General features: G+C 38.4%; 1 protein-coding gene across 3 annotated transcripts in view; it reads left to right on the top strand.

The window, feature by feature from the left end:
- Positions 1-21794, top strand: part of EIF2AK3 (eukaryotic translation initiation factor 2 alpha kinase 3) — a 92762-nt gene extending 70968 nt beyond the window's left edge. The window contains exons 14-18 of one of the 3 annotated variants that reach the window (XR_005064103.1): positions 4536-4703; positions 10730-10831; positions 18410-18533; positions 18911-18973; positions 20931-21069. Coding sequence is in view for 2 of the 3 variants with exons in the window: in XM_037029641.1 (XP_036885536.1) it covers positions 4536-4703; positions 10730-10831; positions 18911-18973; positions 20931-21101 (504 nt within the window). In the remaining variant the exon portion in view is untranslated. Of the gene's footprint in view, positions 1-4535; positions 4704-10729; positions 10832-18409; positions 18534-18910; positions 18974-20930 lie in introns of all 3 variants that reach the window. The other 2 variants (XM_037029641.1, XM_037029642.1) reach the window with 2 other exon arrangements.
- The last annotated feature ends 1747 nt before the right edge of the window (positions 21795-23541 follow it).

The raw sequence follows: 23541 nt of genomic DNA, 5'->3' as shown, positions 1-23541 counted from the left end.
AATGAGATTTTGGTGAATATTTGTTTAATGCTACAGTGTTGTCTAAAGATTTCTCTTGTATGTCTATGCACCAAAATAATTTCAAGAAATTAATTTTTCCTTTAGTTTTTCTAGATATTAAAAATGTAATATTTTGTAAAGATAAATTCTGTTTAAACATTTCTAGTGAACCAGAAAAAACTTCCTCCACAATTTTTATTCCTAGTCCAAAAAGTTAATGCATTCTGTTTTTTCTGACCTAAGTCTCTAAGCTCAAAGTTAAACCTAGGCCCTTTCCCTTTTTTATATTTTTGTCACATTTTTGTCATTACCACTCTCTGGCCCCTGATTCCTCAGGCTTAATTATAATCTTCTCTTCATTCAAGCTACACTGGGTTTTTCTCAATTTCTTAAATATAGTGTCCTCATAAAACCTGATATTTCTCCTTCATAATACTCATCACAGTTATGTTACTGTCTTCTGGTTTCCACAGGGGCAAGAGCTATGTCTGTTTGTTCACCTATTATATTCTTAGCACAATGCCTGATACATTCTACATGCTCATAAATTTATTTGAATATTGTTTGCAGCCAAAAGCATTCATAATAATTTAATCTAAAAGAAAATTTTGTTGCTCATATAATTCTACAATTTGAGTATTGTTTGCAACCAGAAGCATTTATAATAATTTAATCTAAAAGAAACTTTTGTTGGCCCATGTAGCTGAACTGTCCAAAATTTAAGTAAAGCTTTATCTAAGATCAAGTTGATATGGCCAGAATGTTGTCTTCCCCTACCCTCCTCCTTGCCCTATTTCTGGTTACCACTTTAAGGTAGGCTCTCCTTTCACAGTCTCAGCACTGCTGCCAGCTATTCTCAGGGCTACACATTTTTTAAAAATTATATTTTATTGATTATGCTGATACAGTTGTCTTGATTCCCCCCCCCCCTTATCCCCTTTCACCCAGCGCCCCCACTCCCTCAGGCAATCCCCTCACTGTTGTTTATGTCCATGAGTCATGCGAATAAATTACTTGGCTACTTCACTTCCTATACTGTACTTTACATCCCTGTGGCTATTCTGTAACTATCTATTTGTATTTCTTAATCCCCTCACCTCTTCACACATTCTCCCCCTCCCTGTCCCATCTGGCAACCATCTGGTAACTAACTACTTTTCTCTTCCTGCTTTTAATAGTCTGTCTTTATTTTTAACCTTTGGCATCTTAACCATGATATGTCTTGGAGTGAGCCTGTTTGCATCCATCTTCTTTGGGACTCTCTGTGTTTCCTGGACTTGTATGTCTGTTTTCTTCACCAAATTAGGGAAGTTTTCTTTCACTATTTTTTCAAATAGATTTTCAATTTCTTGCTGTTTGTCTTTTTTAGGCACCCCTGTGACATGAATGTTGGACCTCTTGAAGTTGTCCCAGAGGTTGTTTATGCTATCCTCATTTTTTTTTAATTCTTTTTTCCTTCTTGTTCTGCATGGTTGTTTCTTTCTTCCTTATATTCCAAATCATTGATTTGATTCTTGGCTTCATCCACTTTACTGTTGGTTCCTTGTAAATTGTTCTTTATTTCAATTAGTGCCTCCTTCATTTCTGAACAAGTATTTTTTAAAGCCGCTGAGGTCCTCACTAAGTTCCTCAAACATCCTTATAACCAGTGTTTTGAACTCTGCATCTGATAGACTGTTTATTTTCTTTTTTGGAGTTTTGATCTGTTCTTTCATTTGGGCCATGTTTGTCTCCTCATTTTGTCAGCCTCCCTGTGTTTGTTTCAATGTATTAGGTAGAGGAGCTTTGACTCTGTGTCTTGGTAGAGTGGCCTGATATAGTAGGTATCCTGTGGGGTCCAGTGGTAAAGCCTCCCCTGTCACTCAAGCTGGGTGCTCGAGGTACACCCTTTGTGTGGGCTGAGTATACTCTCTTCTTGTAGTTGAGCCTTGGTTGCTTTTGGCAGGTCAGTGGGAGAGATTTTCTCAAACCAGTCAGCTGCAAAAGCTAGCTGTGACCACCGACCAGCAACCTCTACCTTCCATGGAGGGTCAGCTGTATGGGGTCAGGGGAGGGTGGTGGTACTCTGAGGTAATCTGTAGTTGTCCACTGGGTGTGTTGGCCCTGGGTTTTCTGGGTGGTGCAGGCCAAGGTCAGCTCCCACCTGTGTTTTACCCAGGGCACCAGGCCAGAGGTATAAAGCAGTCTGAGATAATTGTTACTTGTGCTGGGTTTGGACATTCCCAGGTAAAACCAACCTGTGATTCTAATCTGGCTGCAACTCAGGCTCACTGAAGCCAACTGTTGCTTGTTTGATAGGATTTAGGAGCCAAGACCAGCCATTCTTACGGAATAGCAGCTTGGGTGGACCGTAAATTGGGTGGGGCCTCTGGAGATCTCCAAGCTGGGTTGCACAGTGTTAGCTGGGTTGATGGAGTCTCAGGCATGGCATCAGCTTACCTGCTCTGTACGGGAAGGATTAACAAAGGAACAATGGCCTCTGCTCACCTTGGTGCCAGACACTTCAGTTCCTCCCTGTATACCACTGGTGCCTTTCCAGCTGCTATCCTGGTGCTAGAGTTCAGAGAGGGTAAGTCTGAGTAGGTGAGTCCTTGTGTGGGTTCTTTAAGAGGAATTGCTTGGGGCTCTAGCAATCTCTGCCAAGAACTCAATGCCCTCTGTTTTTCACAGCCAGAAGCTGTGGGGACTTACTTCTGGGCACTGGAATCCTGGCCTGGAGGTCCTAGGGTGGGTCTGGGACTCCTTGCTCCTGAGATATTGCTCACAATTTTTTTTCCATGTGGGTGTGGGACCAGCACTTTTCACTTCTGCACCCCTCCTACTTGTCTGGATGAATGTGGTTTCTTTAATTCTATAGTTGTCAGACTTCCATTTAGCTTGGTTTCTGAGTGGTGGTTGTCCTATATTTTTAGTTGTAATTTTGATGTAGTTGGACAAAGAGGTGAGTCATGTCTGCTTACGCCACCATCTTGACTGGAAGTCCCAGGGCTACACATTTTAAGTCTTTGACGTGATGAGATAGGGAATAAGGGAGAAAAGTATCTCTTTCCCCCACCATTGACTGGAAGTTCTGAGTTTCCTACTAATTGATAAGCCAAGGACACATACTTATCCCTAAACCAGTGTCCTGACCAGGGGATGGGATTATGCTTATTGTTTTAGGCAGCCATGGGGTTGCTGCATAGTTGGGAAGAAGAGAGTTCCCAAAGCCAAGTCAGGATACTTCTGGTGGAAGTACAGGGGAATAGATGCTAGAGAGCCTAAACATTAAAAATAAATAAATTTTAAAAGTCTATTGCAGTGTTCCGTAAATAACACTAGATTATGGCAGGCAGAGGAATGGTGAAATTTAAGGTAGCATAGTTTATTTTTGTTTCTCATGTAGGGTTATTTGTGGGAGAGTAGGAGATTATTACTATAGACTTTGGTTGTGTGCAGTAAGTTTATTAGTCAAAATTGTATAATGACATTCTAGAGTTTGGGAATAAAATGTTATTCGTCTGGCAGAATTTGAAGATTGATGAAGTTCAATTTCATGAGCTAAATGGCTTTCTTTTTCCTTAGGGCTATGAATGGTGGTCATGTGAGTGGAGCTTAGAGTAGGCTCTGAGGGAAGATATATTTCTTGTAAAGGACTTTAAGTGGTCCATGAGAAATTTTGTTACCTATATCTTTTAAGCAGTTGTATATGAGAGTTTATAACTTGAGACGGGGGTCTCAGAATACATGGAAGCATATGGATATTAGAAGAGGCAGCACAAGGTTATAGTTATGAGCTCTTACTCTTCTTGATAGCCTACTTGTCCCTCTCAGATATAAACTGAATATCAGTCTGTTTCATTCATTTATCAAATAGTAGTGATTGCTACCATAGGGCATGAACTACATTGACTGCTGGACCTGTGGTAAGGCAGCCGACATCCATTTCTCCTAGAGACAGACTGCCTGAATTTGAATCCCTGCTTTAGCACCTACTACTACCTGGCTCATATTGGGCCATTTACTGCACTTCTCTGGGCCTCTGTTTTCACATCTGTAAAACAAAGGACTAATAGAACTAATAGGGTTGTGAGTTGACAGTAGTAAATAGATTAGAATGGCCTCTGGCTTATTTTAAGTGGTATATATGCATTTGCTATTATTTTTACTCTTACTATAAGCATAGCTTCAGTCATAAATATAGAGAAGCTTGACTGAGAGAGAATATATAGACTAGTAGGATTAAGTATTAAGTACCCTGGGCCCTAGGTAATGTGAATCTCTAAGGGTTGAAACAGATGCTGTTTGCTAACTCATGATCTGAATGGCTAAGTAAATTCTAACTCCCTCTGGTACCCTTCCATTTTCTTTACTCACACTACTCATCTGGCATGGAAGGATTGTTCTTATTTTCATATTAGATCATTTTAAAGAGAAACATGTTTGAAAATATCTAGTTTCTTGTATTTACTTTCTGTTGTCATTAATAAATTCCCTTCACTGCTCTCATGTCGGTACACATCCATTGTGTTTTTGTCTGTTTGGTTTTTTTCCAGCCTTCCAACATATTCTTTACAGTGGATGACGTGGTCAAGGTTGGAGACTTTGGATTAGTGACAGCAATGGACCAGGACGAGGAAGAGCAGATGGTTCTGACCCCAATGCCAGCATATGCGAGACACACAGGACAAGTAGGGACCAAACTGTATATGAGCCCAGAGCAGGTGAGGTTTTATTGTTTTCCTTCTTAATTGAAAATAGATTTTTAGCATGACAGCAAGCCAGATATCCCCCATGAATTGCCATCTATGTTCTACTTAAAATACCCAATAAAATAAAATTTGAAAAGTATGAAAACTGGTGGTAGTGTTTGTTGCACAGGCAACACAGTGAGGGTCAGTTTCTACAACTTGAATTGAATTAAAACAACACTCACCATTCATAGTGGTTCACCTGGTTCACCCTCTGAACCAGAACCTGAAAGCAACCATACATTTATAAAGAGACTTTGAATGCTCTCTCCTAAACTTAACTCCAGTTCACCTGTGTAAACTGTAGGAACTGTTTTCAAAGCCAGGTAGAGTCAGAGGTACTGTACTGGGCCAAGCTATCTATAATAATTCAAAGGCAACTTCTGGGGGCAACTTTGCCCACAAGTCCCCCTGTCCGCCATGAATGAAAGTAGCACTACCAAGACATGATCTGCTTGGGGAGGAGAGGTGGCCCATTTCTCAGAGGAAAAAGGCTAGGAGCCCCTTCCTCAAGGGGTTTTTATTGGGTTGTAAAACACAGGAATACAGGCGGTAAGGATCAAACAGTAGATAGCATTTCAAAGAAATTTGAGGGCTTAGTCTGAGTCAGTGTCTGTCAGGAAAGGGGTTTGCAGAAACTTTGGGAGACATACTCATTTCCTGCTCAGACCCTTAACATATGAATGAAAGTGCTCTTAGCAAAGCAGTCTTCACATGACTTTTAGGAATTCTTCCTTATGCCCCATTACCCCAGATCCCACTCCAGCCTGCAAGAGGCTGCACTGCCTCCCCATCACAAGTTTTTAGGCTTAAGTGGATTAGAGCCAGGAAGTGCTTCTCCCAGACGACATGGGGACTTGGGCTATGTCAGAATAGCTGGGGGGCGAGGGTCCATCACTCCCTCTTTATTGCAGCCCCCCCCACCTGAGTCCTTCCATGATGACCTCCCAAATTATGGTGTCTGGCTTAGGTTGCCCCTCCTCTGAGGAGTTGTACCCGTCATGGACTAACTGCTTTGGGAGCAGGGGGAGAAAGCAGAGACAGCATTTTCTACCAGAGACAAGCTTTGTCTCCTTAGTGGCTCGCATTCCAGAGGTCACTCACTCAGCCTTAGCCATGGCGTATAGTTATAACTCTTGAAACCAGGCAGAGGGGTTTCCAATAGCAACTTTCAGAATGTACTAGGGCAGGAAATAAAGGTCGATAGACTGGAATATCTTGCCTTGTGGGATGTTTAGTTGCCAATGGAACAGGACAGAGACTGGAAGAGTGGTGGGAACAGGGTGTCCTGGGAGCTTCGGAAAAGCATGCCCACCCACCACCAGGCTAATGATATTCACAAGCTTATCTATGCTTAATCAGCCATTCTCAAACTTTATGGTCTCAGTACCTATTTATACTTGTAAACATGATTGAGAACCCAAGAGTTTTTCTTACGAGACTTTTTTTATCAATATTTTCCATATTAAAGATTAAAATGGAAAAATTTAAAAATTTCATTGATTCAATTAATAGTAATATTAAACCTATCTCATCCTAAGGATATTTTTATGATAAATATCCCTCTCCCTGAAAAAATTGGTGAGAAGAGTGGCATTCATTTACATTTTTACAGATCTCTTTAATATTTGATTTAAAGGACCTAGATTCTCATATGTGCTTTTCATTCAGTTTGTTATAGTCTGTTATTTTGTGTGAAGTGAATGAAGAAATCTGACCTCACACAAGTATGTAGTTGGAAAGGGAGGAATGTTTTAATAGAATTTTCAGGTAATTGTGAGTATTCTTTGATAGTGCATCAAAACTCAGTAGGTGACAGTTAAAAGTCATTTGTCCTGTGTAGTCTAAAACCATATCATTGAATGTTTTCTACTCTGTTAGTTTAATATCCTTAGTTCATTTTGTACTTTTTTAATAAAAAATTTAATATGCTTGTTGATTTTAGAGAGAAATATTGATGTGAGAGAGAGACATCGATTGGTTGCCTCACATACATGCCTGGACAGGGATTGAAGCCACAACCTAGGTATGTGCCCTGACTGGGAACCAAAACCCCTGGCCTTTTGATGTGTAGGATGATGCTCCAACCAAGTGAATCATGTCAGAATGGGCCATTCTGCACTTTGAATGGATCTTTTACTCATCCGGGGAAGCTAGATGAAAAATGTACTAGGCCTTATTTATAGTCAGTATTTGAGCATTTATTGATAAATAAATTAAAATAAGATATGCTTTCATTTCAGACTTCTAGACCACAAAGAAACATCAATGTATTTGAAAATAGAACTTGTGACTGTTTTGCTATAATCACAACACAATTTAAAAAAAGGTGATAGTGGTTTGTTTTGATTTTAGGTTTTTATTTGTTTAGGCTAGTGTAAATTTAAAACACCTTCCTAAGTAACTATTGGGTGAATGATAAAATAAAAATGCTCATGCAAAATAGTAAGAAAACAATGAAGGAGGCCCTGGCCAGGTAGCTCAGTTGGTTAGAGCATCTTCCTGGTATTCAAGGTTGTGGGTTCAGTCACCCATCAGGGCACATACAGGAATCAACCAAGGAATGCATAAATAAGTAGAACAACAAACTGATGTTTCTCTCTCTTTCCCCTTTTCACTCTCTCTAAAAACAATAATAACATAAATTAAAAAACAATAAAAAAGAAAACAATGAAAGATGAAAAAATAGTGAAATTCACAGAAAGCTATCAGCATTCTATTTGGAGATAAATTTATTTGAAAGGCTTTCATTATATAAGCACATTACTGTGCATGAGTGATTTAGCATTCTGCTCTGTAGGATGTTAACATTTTGCAGGATGTAAACAGGAATAATAACTCTTGCTGGTGAATCAGTGAAACAACATTATGGTAGATTTTAAGCTTTAAGTGAAAAAGGTAATCCTGCCTAGCAATCCACTTAAAAGAGGAAAACCACAAATAAATTTAGGAATTAAAAATAATACATGTGGCAGAGATGTTAATTTATAAGAAATTTATTGTACATAGTAGATTATTTGCAACCAAAAGTATCTAAACTGGCTTGAGTGAAAAAAGAAATCTGTTGGCCCAAGCAATTCAATGATCCTAGTCAAGTGATGGTAGCCATAACCTGGAAACAGGAGAAATTAAAACTGTATGAAATACCAAAGTACTGTAAATACGTATTTAACATCCATATGAAAAAAGGTAGGAAGTAAGAGCCATGAAATACCAATAGTCACTGCTTCTGTGAAGGGGCTTTGAATGGTATTTTGGACTTTTCTCTGTTTTTCAGTATTTCTACATAGACATGTATCAGAATTGATATTAAACTGTATTTAATATTTATATTATATTTTGACTCACCATTATTCAAGAGACTGGAAATATACCTTCATGCTTGTGAAGTATTGTGACAACAAAGTAGGAATGACTAAATGAAAGGAACTCTCCCTGGATGCATGTATCTGTGAAGGGCTCACTAGATGGAGTCCCCACCTCCCCAAGCTCTGTGTGAAATAGATGACTCTCCTTCCACTCCTGTCAGGATCTATCATGTTATATTGTTTATTCTCATAGCATTTTAAATTTTCTAAAAGTAAGTATTTTGCTTCCCCTCTAAAATAATAAGCTATCAGAAAGGGACCTACTCTTTTTTTTTTACTTTATCCCAACACCTAAAAACAATGCCTAGAATTCAGCATAAATGTTTGTTGAAAGAGTGAATGTGAGTATCTGTGAATAAACACCAGGTGGACAGTCATGGCCACCACACACACACACTGCTGTGCTATTTTGGCTTGTGGCTAATGTATATGTGTGTGTGTATGCACGTGTGTGTATTTGTTGGAGGTAAGGTTAGCCATCTAAGAAAGGAAGAGATTGACGACAGGAGATAGCATGTTTGTAATTATTGAAGATACTAAAAAATTAAGGGTAGCTATAGAAGTTTTGTTATGGCAGTGTATGATAGTTAAAATCAGGTAGTTAAAAATGGACAGTCTTAATTTTCTTAAACCTAATTGTTCTTCAGTATTCTTAAATATGGAAACTGTCACTTTATTAAATGTCACTTTTAAAAGTCATATAGCCAAAGTCATATAGCCAAAGTCATATAGCCAAAGTACTTTGGCTATATGAAATGTCTTTCTCAAGCCTCAGAAGCTGTACTAAGACATTGTTTCAAAATATTTTTTTTATCAAAGCTCTTAATTTTCTTTCTAGGAGAAAATGAGCAGAGACCACACTTTGTTCTTAATGTGATTACCAGGAAATACAGCCCAAGTTCTAGGATTACACAATTCTAAAACAATCAAGTTAAACTCTGAAAGGGTGTATTATATTCTGCCCTTTCCTTTGATATCTGTTTCATTTATTTTTTAGATGTTTTGTAAAGATTATTTTGCATGTATTCATGAAACTACATTTGTTTTTTAAAGTATTTAATAATGCTTTCCCCCCTCATATGTTAATCTTTTCTCTTTGTAGGGAATATAGAAAATATAAGAATGTATAAAGAAAGCTAAAAACCACTTACTAAAACTCTAATCCATTAGTAGTGGTTACTTACTTCCTTTTATGAAATACACATACACATATACACCTTATTTTTATATGTACCTTATTTTGGAAAACAAAATTGAGATTCTGTGTGTAAATTTTTGGATATAATATTAAAATTAAGCATTTCCCACAGTATTAATATTCTTATAAAACCTTTTTGGCTATTAATATTGTTTCTGTTAAGCAATTTGTTTTGGACATTTTAGTTACTTGGAACTTTTGCTGTTGGGAATATCATTTAGATAACTAGCCCTGTACACAGATATCTGTCCCCAGTTACATCTACCCTAGTGTGGATGGAATTAATTAGGGCCATCAAGTGGGAGTAAACTTTATTGCTAGTTGCTTTTTATGAAGGTATGTTAGTTTATATTCTCTAAATATTGTATGAGAGTGTCCTTTTCATCACTGTTCCCTGTAAGCCCAGGGATAAGAAGTAAGGGAAGAGAGGAAGATGATGTAGCTGATGCCAACTTTGAGATGACTTTTCGTCTGATGTTTTATATTCTGTAAGCACAGAGGCAGGCAGCTTGTGGCAGTAACCAAGGGGACAGATATCAAGTGCTGTTTAGAGAGAAGGTTGTGGAGGGTTTGTCATCCTGGCTACTACCTGTGACTCCCCAGTGAAGAAATGATGGTGTGGTGCTTCCAGAGTGACACTCTTTTTTAGTTTTGCCAAATGTCAAGTTATGTGCCTGAAATAATTTCCACAAATAAAAGGGTTCTTACTGAGGTCACTTTTAATTTGAATGAGGCATTGCCGTGAGAGTATTTGGGTTATAATTTACCTGTTTATTTTAACAAATAAGCACTTACTGAGGGCCTTGTCTATACTTAGCTCAGTGCTGGGTTGTGGTAATACAAAAGAAGCAGGTCCCTTCCCTCCAGGACTTCATCTCTAGTTGTGAAGAACAGGAAATATATACATGAAAACTACAAATAAGACTGCAAAGTGGTCCATAATTAAGTGCCATAATGAGGGCTAACCACACTTGATTATTGGTTTGGAGTAATGAAGATTTTCTCATAAAAATGGGTGAGGGCTAAAATGATTAGAAATGAGAGATCTGCCTTAGATAGTGTTCACTTTGAAAAACTTCACCTCAGGGGTAGTTGAGCAGCTTTCATTGGCTCCCACAAACTTTTTTAGCATTGGAAGGCTCCAGGTTTCTGCCAGACCTATTTTACTGATGCATATCTCAGAGCTATTCCTGGGCTTTCCTTCTGTGATGTTGAGTAGTTTAATTACTCCTGCTGCATCCAGTTGAAGAAAAGAGGCTTATACAAGATTAACTCTTTGCTAACATTTTCACAGATACATTTAAACCATGAGGTGACTAAGTCAACTTTGGGATTCACCAGTGCCATATTATCAATTACATTCAATATTGCGTTATCAATTATATTATCTCTTAATATTTTTCTAATTATTTCTTCTTTATATGGGATTTCAGATTCATGGAAACAACTACTCGCATAAAGTGGACATCTTTTCTTTAGGCCTCATCCTGTTTGAGTTGTTGTACCCATTTGGCACTCAGATGGAGAGAGTCAGGGTAAGTTCTCCCCATTTCAGAAAAAGTGGAAAAAATGTTCTTAAATTTACAAAAGAAAAAGGAGTGATGTGAGCTACACAGGGAGGGTTTGTAAACAGCTCGCCTATACTTAAAGCTCAGTCTTCAAAAATTGTTTAGTTGATTATTTTGTTCCTTGTTGTTAACTAAGATTCATCATAACAGCATTTAGTACTCAGTAAATTTGTAATAAGTGCAAAGCTAGGGAGCCCACGGAGTAATGGAGGTACGAGAAGAGAGGAAGTGATGGAGGCAGTGGTTGGTCAGAGGAGAATATTCCAGAGGACAAGTGGCCACACACTCATACACTTAAAAACTGGAAAACGAAGTGTAATTATTTTTTTTCCTCTCAAACCATGATCATTCTTTAAGAAAGATAGTACTGAATGTCTTAAAAATAGGCCTCTGCCACATTCTTTTTTTAATATATTTTATTGATTATACCATTACAGTTGTTCTATTCCCCCCTTCATTCCCCTCTACCCACAAACTCCCTCCCCCACCATTCTACCCCCTTAGTTTATAACCACGTGTCTCAAATTCTTTAGATTCTATATTTCCCCCACTATTCTTGCCCTCCCCCCTATCTATTTTCTACCTACCATCTATGCTATTTTCTGTGCCTTCTCCCCCCTTCTCCCCCTCCCACCCCCCTGTTGCTAACCCTCCATGTGTTCTTCATTTCTATGGTTCCACTCCTGATTTAGCTGTCTTCCAGGTTTGCTTTTGTTTTAGGCGTGGTTGTTAATAACTGTGAGTTTGCTGTCCTTTCACTGTTCATATTTTTCATCTTCTTTTTCTTATATAAGTCCCTTTAGCATTTCATATAATAAGGGCTTGGTGATGATGAATTCCTTGAACTTGACCTTATCTGAGAAGCACTTTATCTGTCCTTCCATTCTAAATGAAAGTTTTGCTGGATAAAGCAATCTTGGCTGTAGCTCTTTGGATTTCATGAGTTGGAATACTTCTTTCCAGCCCCTTCTTGCCTGTAAGGTCTCTTTTGAGAAATCAGCTGACAGTCTGATGGGTACTCCTTTGTAGGTGACTGTCCCCTTATCTCTTGCTGCTTCTAGGATTCTCTCCTTCATTTTCATCTTGGCTAATGTAATTATGATGTGCCTTGGTGTGTTCCTTCTTGGGTCCAACTTCTTTGGGACTCTCTGAGCTTCCTGGAGTTAGTTCCTGGAAGTCTATTTCCTTTTCCAGACTGGGGAAGTTCTCCTTTATTATTTGTTCAAATAAGTTTTCCACTCATGGCTGTTTCTTTCCCCCTTCTGGTACCCCTATAATCTGGATGTTGGAACGTTTAAAGATGTCCTGGAGGTTCCTAAGCCTCTCCTCATTTTTTTGAATTCTCATTTCTTCATTCTTTTCTGGTTGGATGTTTCGTTCTTCCTTCTGGTCCATTCCATTGATTTGAGTCCCAGTTTCCTTTCCATCGCTATTGGTTTCCTGTGCATCTCCCTTCATTTCAGTTAGTTTAGCCTTCATATGTTCCTGTAATTTGTGACTATAATCAACCAGTTCTGTGAGCATCCTGAAAAACAGTGTCTTGAACTGTGCTTCTGAGAGGCTGGCAATTTCTTGGTTGCTGAGAGTTATTGGCTCTGGGACTTTGAGTTCTTCTTGCTCCATCTTTTGGGCTGTTCGTGCCTGTTCCATAGCAGGATTGGATCCCTAGGCTTTAATCGGAGCAGGGCAACTCAGTTGCTGGGTTGTGACGTTGTATGTGGGAGCGGGGTCAAAGAGGAGCAATGGCGTCCTGTCTGCCGCCTCCCATGCCACAGCCACAGGTGCCACTGTCACCGGGCCCATGCGTTTTGTCCCACTGCACGCGAGTGTGCCACCGCTGTCAGCCCTCGTCCCCCGGGGTCTGTGTGGTCCTTCTCACTGTGCACGAATGTGCGACCACGGTCAGTCTGCCCCACACCCTGACTGGGTCTGGTCTACCTGCGCACCTAGGTCTGGGGATCTGTCCTGCCCGACCCTGCTTCGCTGCTGGCTCTGCCCCTCTTACCATCCCCGTTGAATGGTTCGTCGTTGTCAGACTTCCGTATAATTCAATTTTCTGTTTTTTGGCTGTGGCTTTGTTTTCCAAACCTTTGTTGTATGCAAACTTGGTTGTGGGAGAAGGCACAGTGTTTCCAGCTATGCCTCCATCTTGGCGGAAGTCCTCTCTGCCACATTCTTTCCCACCCTTCGTAAGTAGTAATCCTCAGCTTATCCCCAGTACTTACTTCCCTACTTCCAAAATTTATGCTGTTACCACCATTTCTCTGTCAGTTTTAGATCTTATCTATTGATTGCTGGCCAGGTAGAAGAGGATGTAGGTCTCATATATAGCGAAAGGACTCATATCTTCTAACCAAGAGGACCTACCAAAATGAATAAATTTCAGAACATCCTAAAAGCCTCCAGAAAGGGATATTAAAAAAATCCAACATATCTAAAGGATCGGGGTTATATGGCTTCAATGGACCCTAATTAAGAATGTAAAAATATAGTTTATAGAATGGGTGAAAATATTTATGAATCATATATCTGATAAGTTCCTAGTATTCAGAATATATAAAGAACTATTACAATTTGACAACAAAAAGACAAACAGTCCAATTTAAAAAATGAGCAAAGGACTTAAATAGACATTTCTCCAAAGAAAAGTTTACAAATGGCCAATAAGCACATTATTAATTAGGGAGATGTAAAACAAAACCACAATGAGACAAAGTATTGGCAAGGATCTGGGGAAATTGGTGCCTTCATACATTGCTGATGGAACTTCAAAATGGTACAGCTGCAGTGGAAACAGTGTAATAATTACTCAAAAAGTTAAACAGAGTTACATTTGACTCAGCAATTTCACTTCTAGGTATATACCCTAGAAATGAAAGCATGTGCACCCAAAAATTTGTACACAGATGTTCCAAGCATTTTCATGATAGTCAGTAGAAACAACCCAACCAGTTGATTTATGGCAAAACAAATGTGATATACCCATGCAATGGAATATTATTGAGCCATGAAAAGGAATGAAGTACTGATCTGTCCTCCAGCACAGGTGAACCTTGGAAATATTGTGCCAACTGAAAGAAGCCAGACACAAAAGACCAATATTGTATGAATTAATTTATATTAAATATCCAGAATAGGCAAATCTTTAGAGATCAGGTAAATTAGTAGTTGCCGGGGTTTGAGGATAGAGTGGGGATGGGGAGTGACTGCTTAATGGATATGAGGTTTCTTTTTGAGTGACAAAATGTTCTGGAATTAGATAGTAGTGGTGGTTGTGAAACATACGAATAGAATAAAAATCACTGACTTATATACTTTAAAATGATGAAAACAATGAATTTTTTTAACGTGCATTTTATTTCATTTAAAAATGTAATAAAAGCATGTAATTGTGGGGAAAAGTTTTGGTTAAATGAAGTCAATATTTCTCTTGACCAGGAAAATACTGTTCTATGCTAGATCGAAAATACTCTTTGTCTTTCTGATGCAATCCTTTTTTTAAAAAAAGAATTCCCTTTTCTCAATTGCTTTGTTTTCTGAACTTCTTTTTTTTTTTTTAAGATTTTTATTTATTTATTTATTTACCTTTAGAGGGGAAGGGAAGAGGGAGAGAAACATCAATGTATGGTTGCCTTTTGTGCGTCCCCTGCTGTGAGTTGACCTGCAGGGAACAGGCCTGCAACCCAGGCATGTGCCCTGACTGGGAATCGAACCACGATCCTCTGGTTCGCAGGCCTGTGCTCAATCCACTGAGCTACACCAGCCAGGGCTGTTTTCTGAACTTCTGTTGTAATTTTTTTTTTTAATTTTTTTATTTAATTATTTTTCAAGTACAGTTTTCTGTCTATTACTCCCATCCCATCCCACCCCCATCCTCCCCCCTCCCTCCCATTTCCACCCTTCTCAGTTGTTGTCCATGTATCCTTTATATAGGTTCCTCTAAATCCCTCCCTTATTTCCCCTGAAATTCCCTCCCCTCTCCCCTCTGGTCACTGTCAGCCTGTTCTCTATTGTAATTTTTAATTAATGTTAAAAGTCTGTTGTATATCAAACAATAGTTCCTCTGTGCTTCAATGTAGTTTACTTCTCTATCACTAGGGCAGATGAATGGGTAGGTAGGCAGGCAGATAGATGATTGATTGATTGATTGATTGATAGGTAGGTAGGTAGGTAGATTTTGGGGGGTGTCTTCTTGAAGCTGTTTTCCTTCAGTTTGTTGTGATTCCCACCCCTAGACCTTCTGTAAATTGTCAACCAAGGATGTACTTCCTTTTCTTCCTGACTTGGATTCATGTTTTCCCCTTTTTCTTGTATTACCCTTTATTTCTCTAGAGCACATTCTACTATAAATTCCTTAGAAAAGAATGTATGAGATTTTTAGATTAACAGTTTTAGAGTCCTCGAGTATGTGAAAATGCATTTTTTCTCCATCCTCATACATAATCCATAAATTTGCCAGGTTTTGATTTTAGTTTGAGAATAATTTCCCCCAGAACATTGAGGGCTTTTAGGACTTTACCTTTATCAGTGCTCTTATAAAATTTAGTCTTTTTGTTGATCTTTTTCCTCTCACTTACTGTGCGTAATACTTGGTAGGTCTCTTCAGTTAAAAGATACGAATCCATCAGTTCTAGTAAATTTCTTGTATTATTTTTGATAAATTCTCCAAATTTTCTGTTTTCTTTTTGAACCCCTGACTTAATCTTATAAACAACTGTTATTTTTCACCTATTTTTCATCTTTCTGTCTTTTTATATGGTCCTTTGCAAGAGTTCCTTGTTTTTTCAACTTTTGTAAGTTTATATTTTGACCATCCAACTTTTGTCCATCATTGTTCCTTTTTAATAGCATCTCACTCTTTTTACATGGATTTAGTAATCTCCAAGAATCTCAATTGCATATCTGTATGTAAGTTTTCCTCTCCCTGCGTTGTCTCTTTCCTCTGTTTTTTAATTTTTTTAAATTTAATATAGAGCCATAGGAAGTTGCAGGGATAATACAGAGATTCAGTGTACCCTTCACCCAATTTCTCTTAGTGGTTACATCTAATGTAATTAGTGTGTACAATATCAAAACTGGGAATTTCACCTTGGTACGTGTATATGTAATTCCGTGTTATTTTGTCTCATGTATAGATTTGTGTAGCCACCACTGCAATCTAGACACAGAACTGTTCTATAGCGCAAAAAGTTCCCTTCTACTACCCCTTTATAGTCACACTTTCCTCCCTACCAAAATCAAACTCGGGTGTTTTTAACAATTTTGTTCTCACGTTAACAATCCTTAGCTATTCATGTTTAAGAATAGGGCTCTAAAATGGAGACCAGAATGGACTTCACTATAAGGGCTACAATTCAGTTCTTATCTAGGGGTGTGGTAGAGAATTTCCTACATATCAGCATCTATGGACCTTTATTTACTCTACAACAACCATTTTCTCCAGAGAAGTGACTTTAATTCTCCTGAGAGAGTGTGGACGGTTGGGGATGTATGTAGACCATCCTACTGTTCCATGCCCACCCCAGCATACACCCTTCCTTTCTATTGAGTGACTCTAATTCTGGACTTCCTTGGTTCAGTTTCTCCAGAAAATAAAGCTCATATGTTTATAGGGGGATGTATCACTCTGTATACAGACTTTCAGATAGTTTTCCTGCTCTCATCCTTGGCCTCCCCCCACCATCTGCAGGTTCTGCACAGCTAGTCCACTCCTTGTTCACTTGCATTATCCCTGTTCACTTGCATTATCCCTGTTCACTTGCATTATCCCAGCAGGTAGCCCTGCTTACCTTCCTCTCTTCAGCAAAAGTAGTTACTATGTTTCTATCTACATCCTGTCTTCCACAAATTTGACTTTTCTTCTAGTGCTGTCATCCTTATAGACTTATTTATGTATTTCACATTCTTTTGCAGTTGTTTCAGTGCAAATGTTTACTGAAAATGTAGCAGAAAATCTGCTATGTTTAGCCAAAATCTCTCTGAAATTCTCTTAGTGAATGTAAAACAGACCTTTCAGTGATTTGAGCAAGGCCCTTTTAAAAATCGACTTTATTGAGCTACACTTTACATACCATAAAGTGCACTCACTTTAGGTGTACAGTTTGATGAGTTTTGCCAAGTTTATATACCCATGTAATCATCACTACATTCAAACTATGGAACATTTCTATCACCTGAGAAAATTTCCTTTTCTCCTTCCCAGTCAACCCTGTACCACCACCCCAGGCTTTGTCTTTTCTAAAGCTCCACGTAAATGGAATCTTTCAAGACACACATTCTTTTTTGTCTGCCTTCTTTGATTTACCAAAAAGTTTTCAAGACTCATTCATTTTATTCAATGTATCAGTAGTTTCTTCCTTTTTATTAGTAGCATTCCAGTTGTGTATTTACCACAGTTCATGGATCCATTTACCTATTGTGAAGCATTTATGGATAAAGACACTGTGGGTATTTGTGAACAAGTTGTTTTGTAGACACTCAATGTTTTCATTTGTCTTGGGTACTTACCTAGGTAGGATTGGTAAACTATGTGGTAAGTGGTTTAACTTTATAAGAAAGTGCCATTTTGCATTCTTACTGTCAGTATATGAGAGTTCTGGTTCGTTCATGTCCTTGTCAACACTTAAGTTTCAGTCTACACAATTTTAGCCATTGTGGTACAGGCATAATAAAATCATAATGTGGTTTGTGTTTGCATTTCCCTGATGACTAATGACCTTGACCAGCTTTTCAAGTCCTTTGCCAGATAGCTAGCTGTATTGTGAGTACTTTCTTTTAGTCTGTGGCTTGCCATTTTATTTTTTTATTTGTGTGTTTCAAAGCTCAGCAGGTATTACTTTTGAACTTCCAATTTATCAGCCTTCTCCAGTATGCTATGCTTTTTTTGGAAACAACTTTCCATTTCCCCCATTGAATTATGGTCATGGTGTTGTTTCAATTTTAAGTTTTAACATAAAAACCTTTGGTTTAAAATGTTATATGATTAGAAATTACTTCAGTGAGTTCAGACTCAAGCATTTACCTGCACTTAGTTTGGTGTGACCTTCCTATTAGTAAATGAAACTCTCCCTTCTAGGTCCTGTAGCACAGATCCTTCAAGTTCCTGTTTTAATGGGAAGTAATAAATGCCAACCTAGTTCTTACTTTTTTTAAGTGCACTCCAGCTTATTTCTTTCTTTCTTTTTAAATTTACATTTTTATTTTGATTGAATATATTGGGATGCCATTAGTTAATAAAATGATATCGATTTCAGGTGTACAATTCTGATACCTCATTTGTATATCGTATTTTGTGTTCACTACCCCAAGTCTCCTTTTATTACCATTCCTCCTCCCTTTACCCTTTCCTACCTCTCCCCACTCCCTTTTTTCAGCTTATTTCCTAAGAAATACAAAGACGTACTTGCTTTATTTCATTTCTAAAAATTGTTTTTTGTCATCATTACAAAAGAAGTATTGGGTACTTTGCTAAATGAGATACTGAAATTAATTCATTTAATTCTCGAAACAGTCTGACAAGTGGGGCCTATTATCTTTGTTTTGCAGATAAGGAAACTGGAGCATAAAGAGAGTAATAATTTGTATGAAAATTTCCCAGAGAACTTTCAAAAGCTTAGTTTTATACTCAGTATTTTGCAGAATTGATTTGGTCCCCCCCCCCCCCAAAGAGGTAAAGAGTATGCTCTTTCTATCAAATGCAGAGAGATTAGAAACTAATAGAAAAAGTTATCCACTTAAGGACACAAGTGTGCATTCATAAATGACTGGATTTTTTTTATACAAATGAGTCTATTTTCAGTTAAAATCCAGTTGTCCCTATCATGCACGATTCAAGCATAATTATGTCTGAGTTATTTTTTAGATTTCAATGACGTGATGGTACTTATGTATAGATTATCATCAGTAAAAGCTATTGATAAGTTTCCCATCTGTTTAATATTTACCCTTTCTCTTTAGTCACTCTTCTAAAGTATCAAAATATTTTTATCTTTAAATAGATCTGTCAAAATAGATTCAAAGGTAAGTAACACTTTTCTTTTTTTTTAGATCTTAACTGATGTAAGAAATCTCAGATTTCCACTGTTGTTTACTCAGAAATATCCTCATGAGGTTTGTATAATTCTCATCTTTTGTTTTCTTTAGAATCATTTAGAACCTAGTGTAGTGTCCTTAGCAGTCATTTCGTCAGTTGTCCCATTTTACTGATGAAGAAGCCAAAGGGCTAGAGAGGAAAGGGACCTGATTCCAAGAGCACATTTGGTAAAATCAAAGACAGGAACTCAGCCCTGGGCTTTGGGCCTTGTTTTCTGTGCTCCTGTGCTGCATGGCATTCTATGTGCGAATTGTAGCCATCCTTCCCTTCCACAGGCCAAGCTCCCTGTGTGCCCTCACAGGGACAGAGCTGCTGTTCTGATCATGCCATTAATTGCTTTATCTGAGTGAATTTGGAAGAGATCTTAAAAACTGGCTTTTTTGCGGGACAGGGGGAAATCATTCCCATTGATTGTGTGTGTTGGAGTTGTACCACTCTGAGTGCCACAGTAAATTGTTCAGGAGAGTGGGGAGGGCATATTTAGCTGGTCTTGAATGGTGAAAATTTTGTGTGATGAACCTTTGAACTTTCTTTTGCAGCTTTTGTTTATTTCATAAAATGTTTCATCCACAAACATTTTAAAATGTATACATTGATGAATTTTCAATTTTCTTAAATAATTAAGTTGAAGCAAATTAGACTGTTACCACAAATTGAAGTTTAAATTTATTTTTCAGTATTACAATAGAGGATTGCATTAAAATGAATCTTAAAATAATACAGAATACACTAACCTGAATAAAATATATTTTACTAAAACTAAGCCCTGGCTGGTGTAGCTCAGTGGATTGAGCGCGGGCCTGTGAACCAGACGATCGCAGTTCGATCCCCAATCAGGGCACATGCTTGGGTTGCAGGCCAGTTTCCAGCAGGGCCCAGTTCCCTGCAGGGGATGCACGAGAAGCAACCATACATTGATGTTTCCTTCCTCTCTCCTTCCCTTCCCCTCTAAAGATAAATAAATAAAATGTTTAAAAATATATATATATTTTACTAAAACTTATTTTGTTAAGTATTTTCCAAATTTAACGAATCAGTTCTCAAGGTGGCTCATAAGAATATGTTACATTATCCCCTGGCTGGTAGAGCTCAGTGAATTGAGCACGGGCCTGTGAAGCAAAGGGTTGCCGGTTTGATTCCCAGCCAGGGCACATGCCTAGGTTACTGGCCAGGTCCCCAGTAGGGGACACATGAGAGGCAACCACACAATGATGTTTCTCCCCCATGCTTTCTCCTTCCCTTCCCCTCTCTCTAAAGGTAAATAAATAAAATATTTTTAAAAACCGAATATGTTACATTAATAGGGGTTCAGTTTTTTTAATGGTGTTAGATATTGATCTCTGGAATGATTATATTTTAACTGAAATTTTTATTGAGATGATTGTACTTCACATGTATTAGTGAAAGGAATTTGGTTTTAGTCAGATTATGTCTGTGTTTCAAGTATATGATTTTTTTCTTGAAAGGGGAAGGGAAGGAGAGAGGGAAAGAAATATCAATGTATAGTTGCCTCTCATGTGTCCCCGGTGGGAACTGGCCTGCAACCCAGTCATGTGCCCTGACTGGGAATTGAACCTCGATCCTGTGGTTTGCAGGCCCGCATTCAGTCCACTGAGCTATACTAGCCAGGCCTCAAGGATATGATTTAAGACCTTTTATTATATGTTAGATAACAAGCAATTACCCACAGATAGTCCATATTTATTTGGAGCAGGAGTTGTTGGCAAGCTCTGACCCACAGGCCAATTTCCAGCCTGCTGCCTAGTTTTGTGATAAAGCTTTGGACACAGCCATGCCCATTGTTTACATGCTGTCCGTGGCTGTTTTGTATTTCAGTGTGAGTAGAGAGGTTTTGTCAGAAACTGGCTTGCAAACTTAATATATTTACAAAAAAATTTTGCTGACTCTTGACTAGGGGACTGTTTAGTAGTCTAAACTTGGCCTTTTTGTCACAAAACAATTTTTGTGTTTCAGTATACAGTGGTTAAAGACATGCTGTCTCCATCCCCCATGGATCGGCCTGAAGCCACAGACATCATTGAAAATGCTATATTTGAAGACTTGGAGTTTCCAGGAAAAACAGTGGTCAGGCAGAGGTCTCGCTCCATGAGTTCATCAGGAACAAAAACATTCAAGACCATCTAGCAATTCCCATAGCCCTTTGCCAAGCAGTTAGCCTTATGTTGTGCCTGTACTCCTGATGGGTGACACAGAATAGTCCACTTCTCAGGAATGTGACTTTCCAAAATTGTGGACTTGAGAGTTTTCTTTCTGCTCAATTTTTTGACTACTTTTCTAAGCCAAATTTAAACTGAATTTTGAAGTATAACCTAATTGGAGCCAACTCTTGATTTTGCTGTACTCAAGAAGAGAACTAGCACTGAATCACATGTAGTCTCTTTCTTTGTCGGTCTTGAAACTTGCCTAGGGAGGTGGAAGCAATCCCTAAAATTAATAGACATATTTTTATAGTATAGAATAATGAAAATCCCTGCCTTTGGTAACTAGATTGTTCTGGAAACATGCTTTTTAGGGATACTGGTGATTTTGAAATTGATTTTCAAAAAAAGCTGGCTCCGTTTTTATCTCTGGTGGGTAAATTAGGAGTCTGCACTGTTTTGGAGGACAAGTAGCACAAATTGTACAATGGTTTATGGCCATAGCTAGTTTTATAGTGGCATTTTTAGCATTAAATAGCTAAAAATTTAATGGTTCCAGGAAAAGTATAAGAGCTTTTTATACTTTACATCCAAAAAAGGGGATGAAGCTTTTTATGTAAAGTTGTCAAAAGTTCTGGTTTGGGGATGAAAAAAAGGCTATGGTAAAAAATGAATCACATATTACATACAGCTAACTTCTTTAATTATGGACTTTTTAAACCCTAATAAAATCTTAAGTGTCTCCTTTGTCTTATATGTAGATTGGTACTTTCTGAAAACTGATTATAAATAACAGTTTAATCATCTAACTTGGTAGTATGTTTTTATTTTTCATTGTGAATGTGTAAAATTTTTTATAAATAAAAAAATTATTTTTTATTTATAAAAATTCTGAACTCAATCCATTTGGGTTGGTGGTATATAGAATGCATTTAAGTGTGTTAACTATTGTGACTTCTTTCAAGTCTAAATGATTTAATAAAACTTTTATTAATTGTTTATGGTTGACTCTTATTTAGGGGAATTAGCCCCAAAATGATAGTTTTTCAATTTTACATAATAGGATATATTATATGACTGTACCCTCAGAGAAGCTAATTTCTAATCCATTCCAAATAAGTGTTTTCTCTGTTATTTTCCAAAGATTTGACCAGGGCCAAGGCCTTTGCAAAATTCACTAGTCTCCTAATCTAGAGACATTTGCTCAGCACCTAGTCTGTGCTAGGGACTGGGAACATAAGGAGGACCCTGCCCTGCAGGGAGACCTTGAAGAAAAGGGCTATGGCATTGCTAGTTGTGTTGATATCACAGCGTGTCTGATGTGCCATATGAAGACACTTGATACGATGGGCTGACTAGTTACAAACTAGCTAGATACACCATTTAAGGGTCGAAGTGCATGGTTACTTCCATCTTACAAGACAGATAATGTCTGTCCCACAAAATTTTCAGCAGTTGATAAGCTAGAAAATCATGTCACAGATAATTGCTGCCCTCTGTCCAGACTCTCATGTCTCAGTGCAGCTTGAACCTTGCCTTTCTCCCCAGATTCTACTTGGCTACTGTCCAGCCCATCTCCATCTTTCCCCCCTTCTTATTTCTATCTATCTATCTATCTATCTATCTATCTATCTATCTATCATCTCTAGAGATGGGGAAGGGAGGGAGAAGGAGAGGGTGAGAAACATTTGATTGGTTGCCTCTTGTATGTACCCCCAACTGGGGACTTGGCCTGCAACCCAGGCATGTGCTGTGATTGGGAAATCAAACCAGTGACCTTTTAGTTTGCAGCCTGGTGCTCAATCCACTTAGCCACAGGAGCTAGGCCCTTTTCCATCTTTCATTTCTTGGTCAGCCTGCTTCAGTTGCTGTTCCCTCTGTTCCTTTCTTGTTTGTCCTCACAGTCCCACTTGCAGTCCTTTTGACCCTCACAGATTCCCTGAGATCTGGCCTTGGCAGGTGTTAGGGTAGCCCTTTTACCTTTAGGGAAGTCAGGTCCAGAAAGGTGCAGGGATTTGTCCCAGATCACAAAGCCAGCCAGAACAGAAATGGGACCAAATCCCAATTGTTCTGATTACTGGACAGGGTTTTGTCTCTTCCCTATACCAAGCTCTGTGAGGACTGCACAATTTGTTCATGGTGTAACACTTCTGCCTTCTTTGTAATTCTGCCTGTGCCTTTGCTGGCCACAGTAGGAGAGCAGGCATGGAAGGGCCTGGGCCAGCAGGACCAGTTGGGCCTTCTACAGTAGCAATAATAGTCTTCTATTCCCTTCCACATTCCTTTCTCCTGATTCCAAACCCAACTCTCCCTTCAAGTTGTTATTCTGCATCTTTCTGAGCCCCTCCACACTTGCCCCTCCTTTTAGCATTCTGTATTGTACTTAACAACACTTACTGTTGTCAGGCCTCTATAACTCTGATGTA

Source organism: Sturnira hondurensis, unplaced genomic scaffold (assembly GCF_014824575.4).
Source record: "Sturnira hondurensis isolate 20B ecotype Veracruz unplaced genomic scaffold, ASM1482457v3 Scaffold0020392, whole genome shotgun sequence".
NCBI lineage: Eukaryota > Metazoa > Chordata > Mammalia > Chiroptera > Phyllostomidae > Sturnira > Sturnira hondurensis.
The sequence above is the reverse complement of the archived record's forward strand: the minus strand, read 5'-3'. Positions and strand labels throughout refer to the sequence as shown.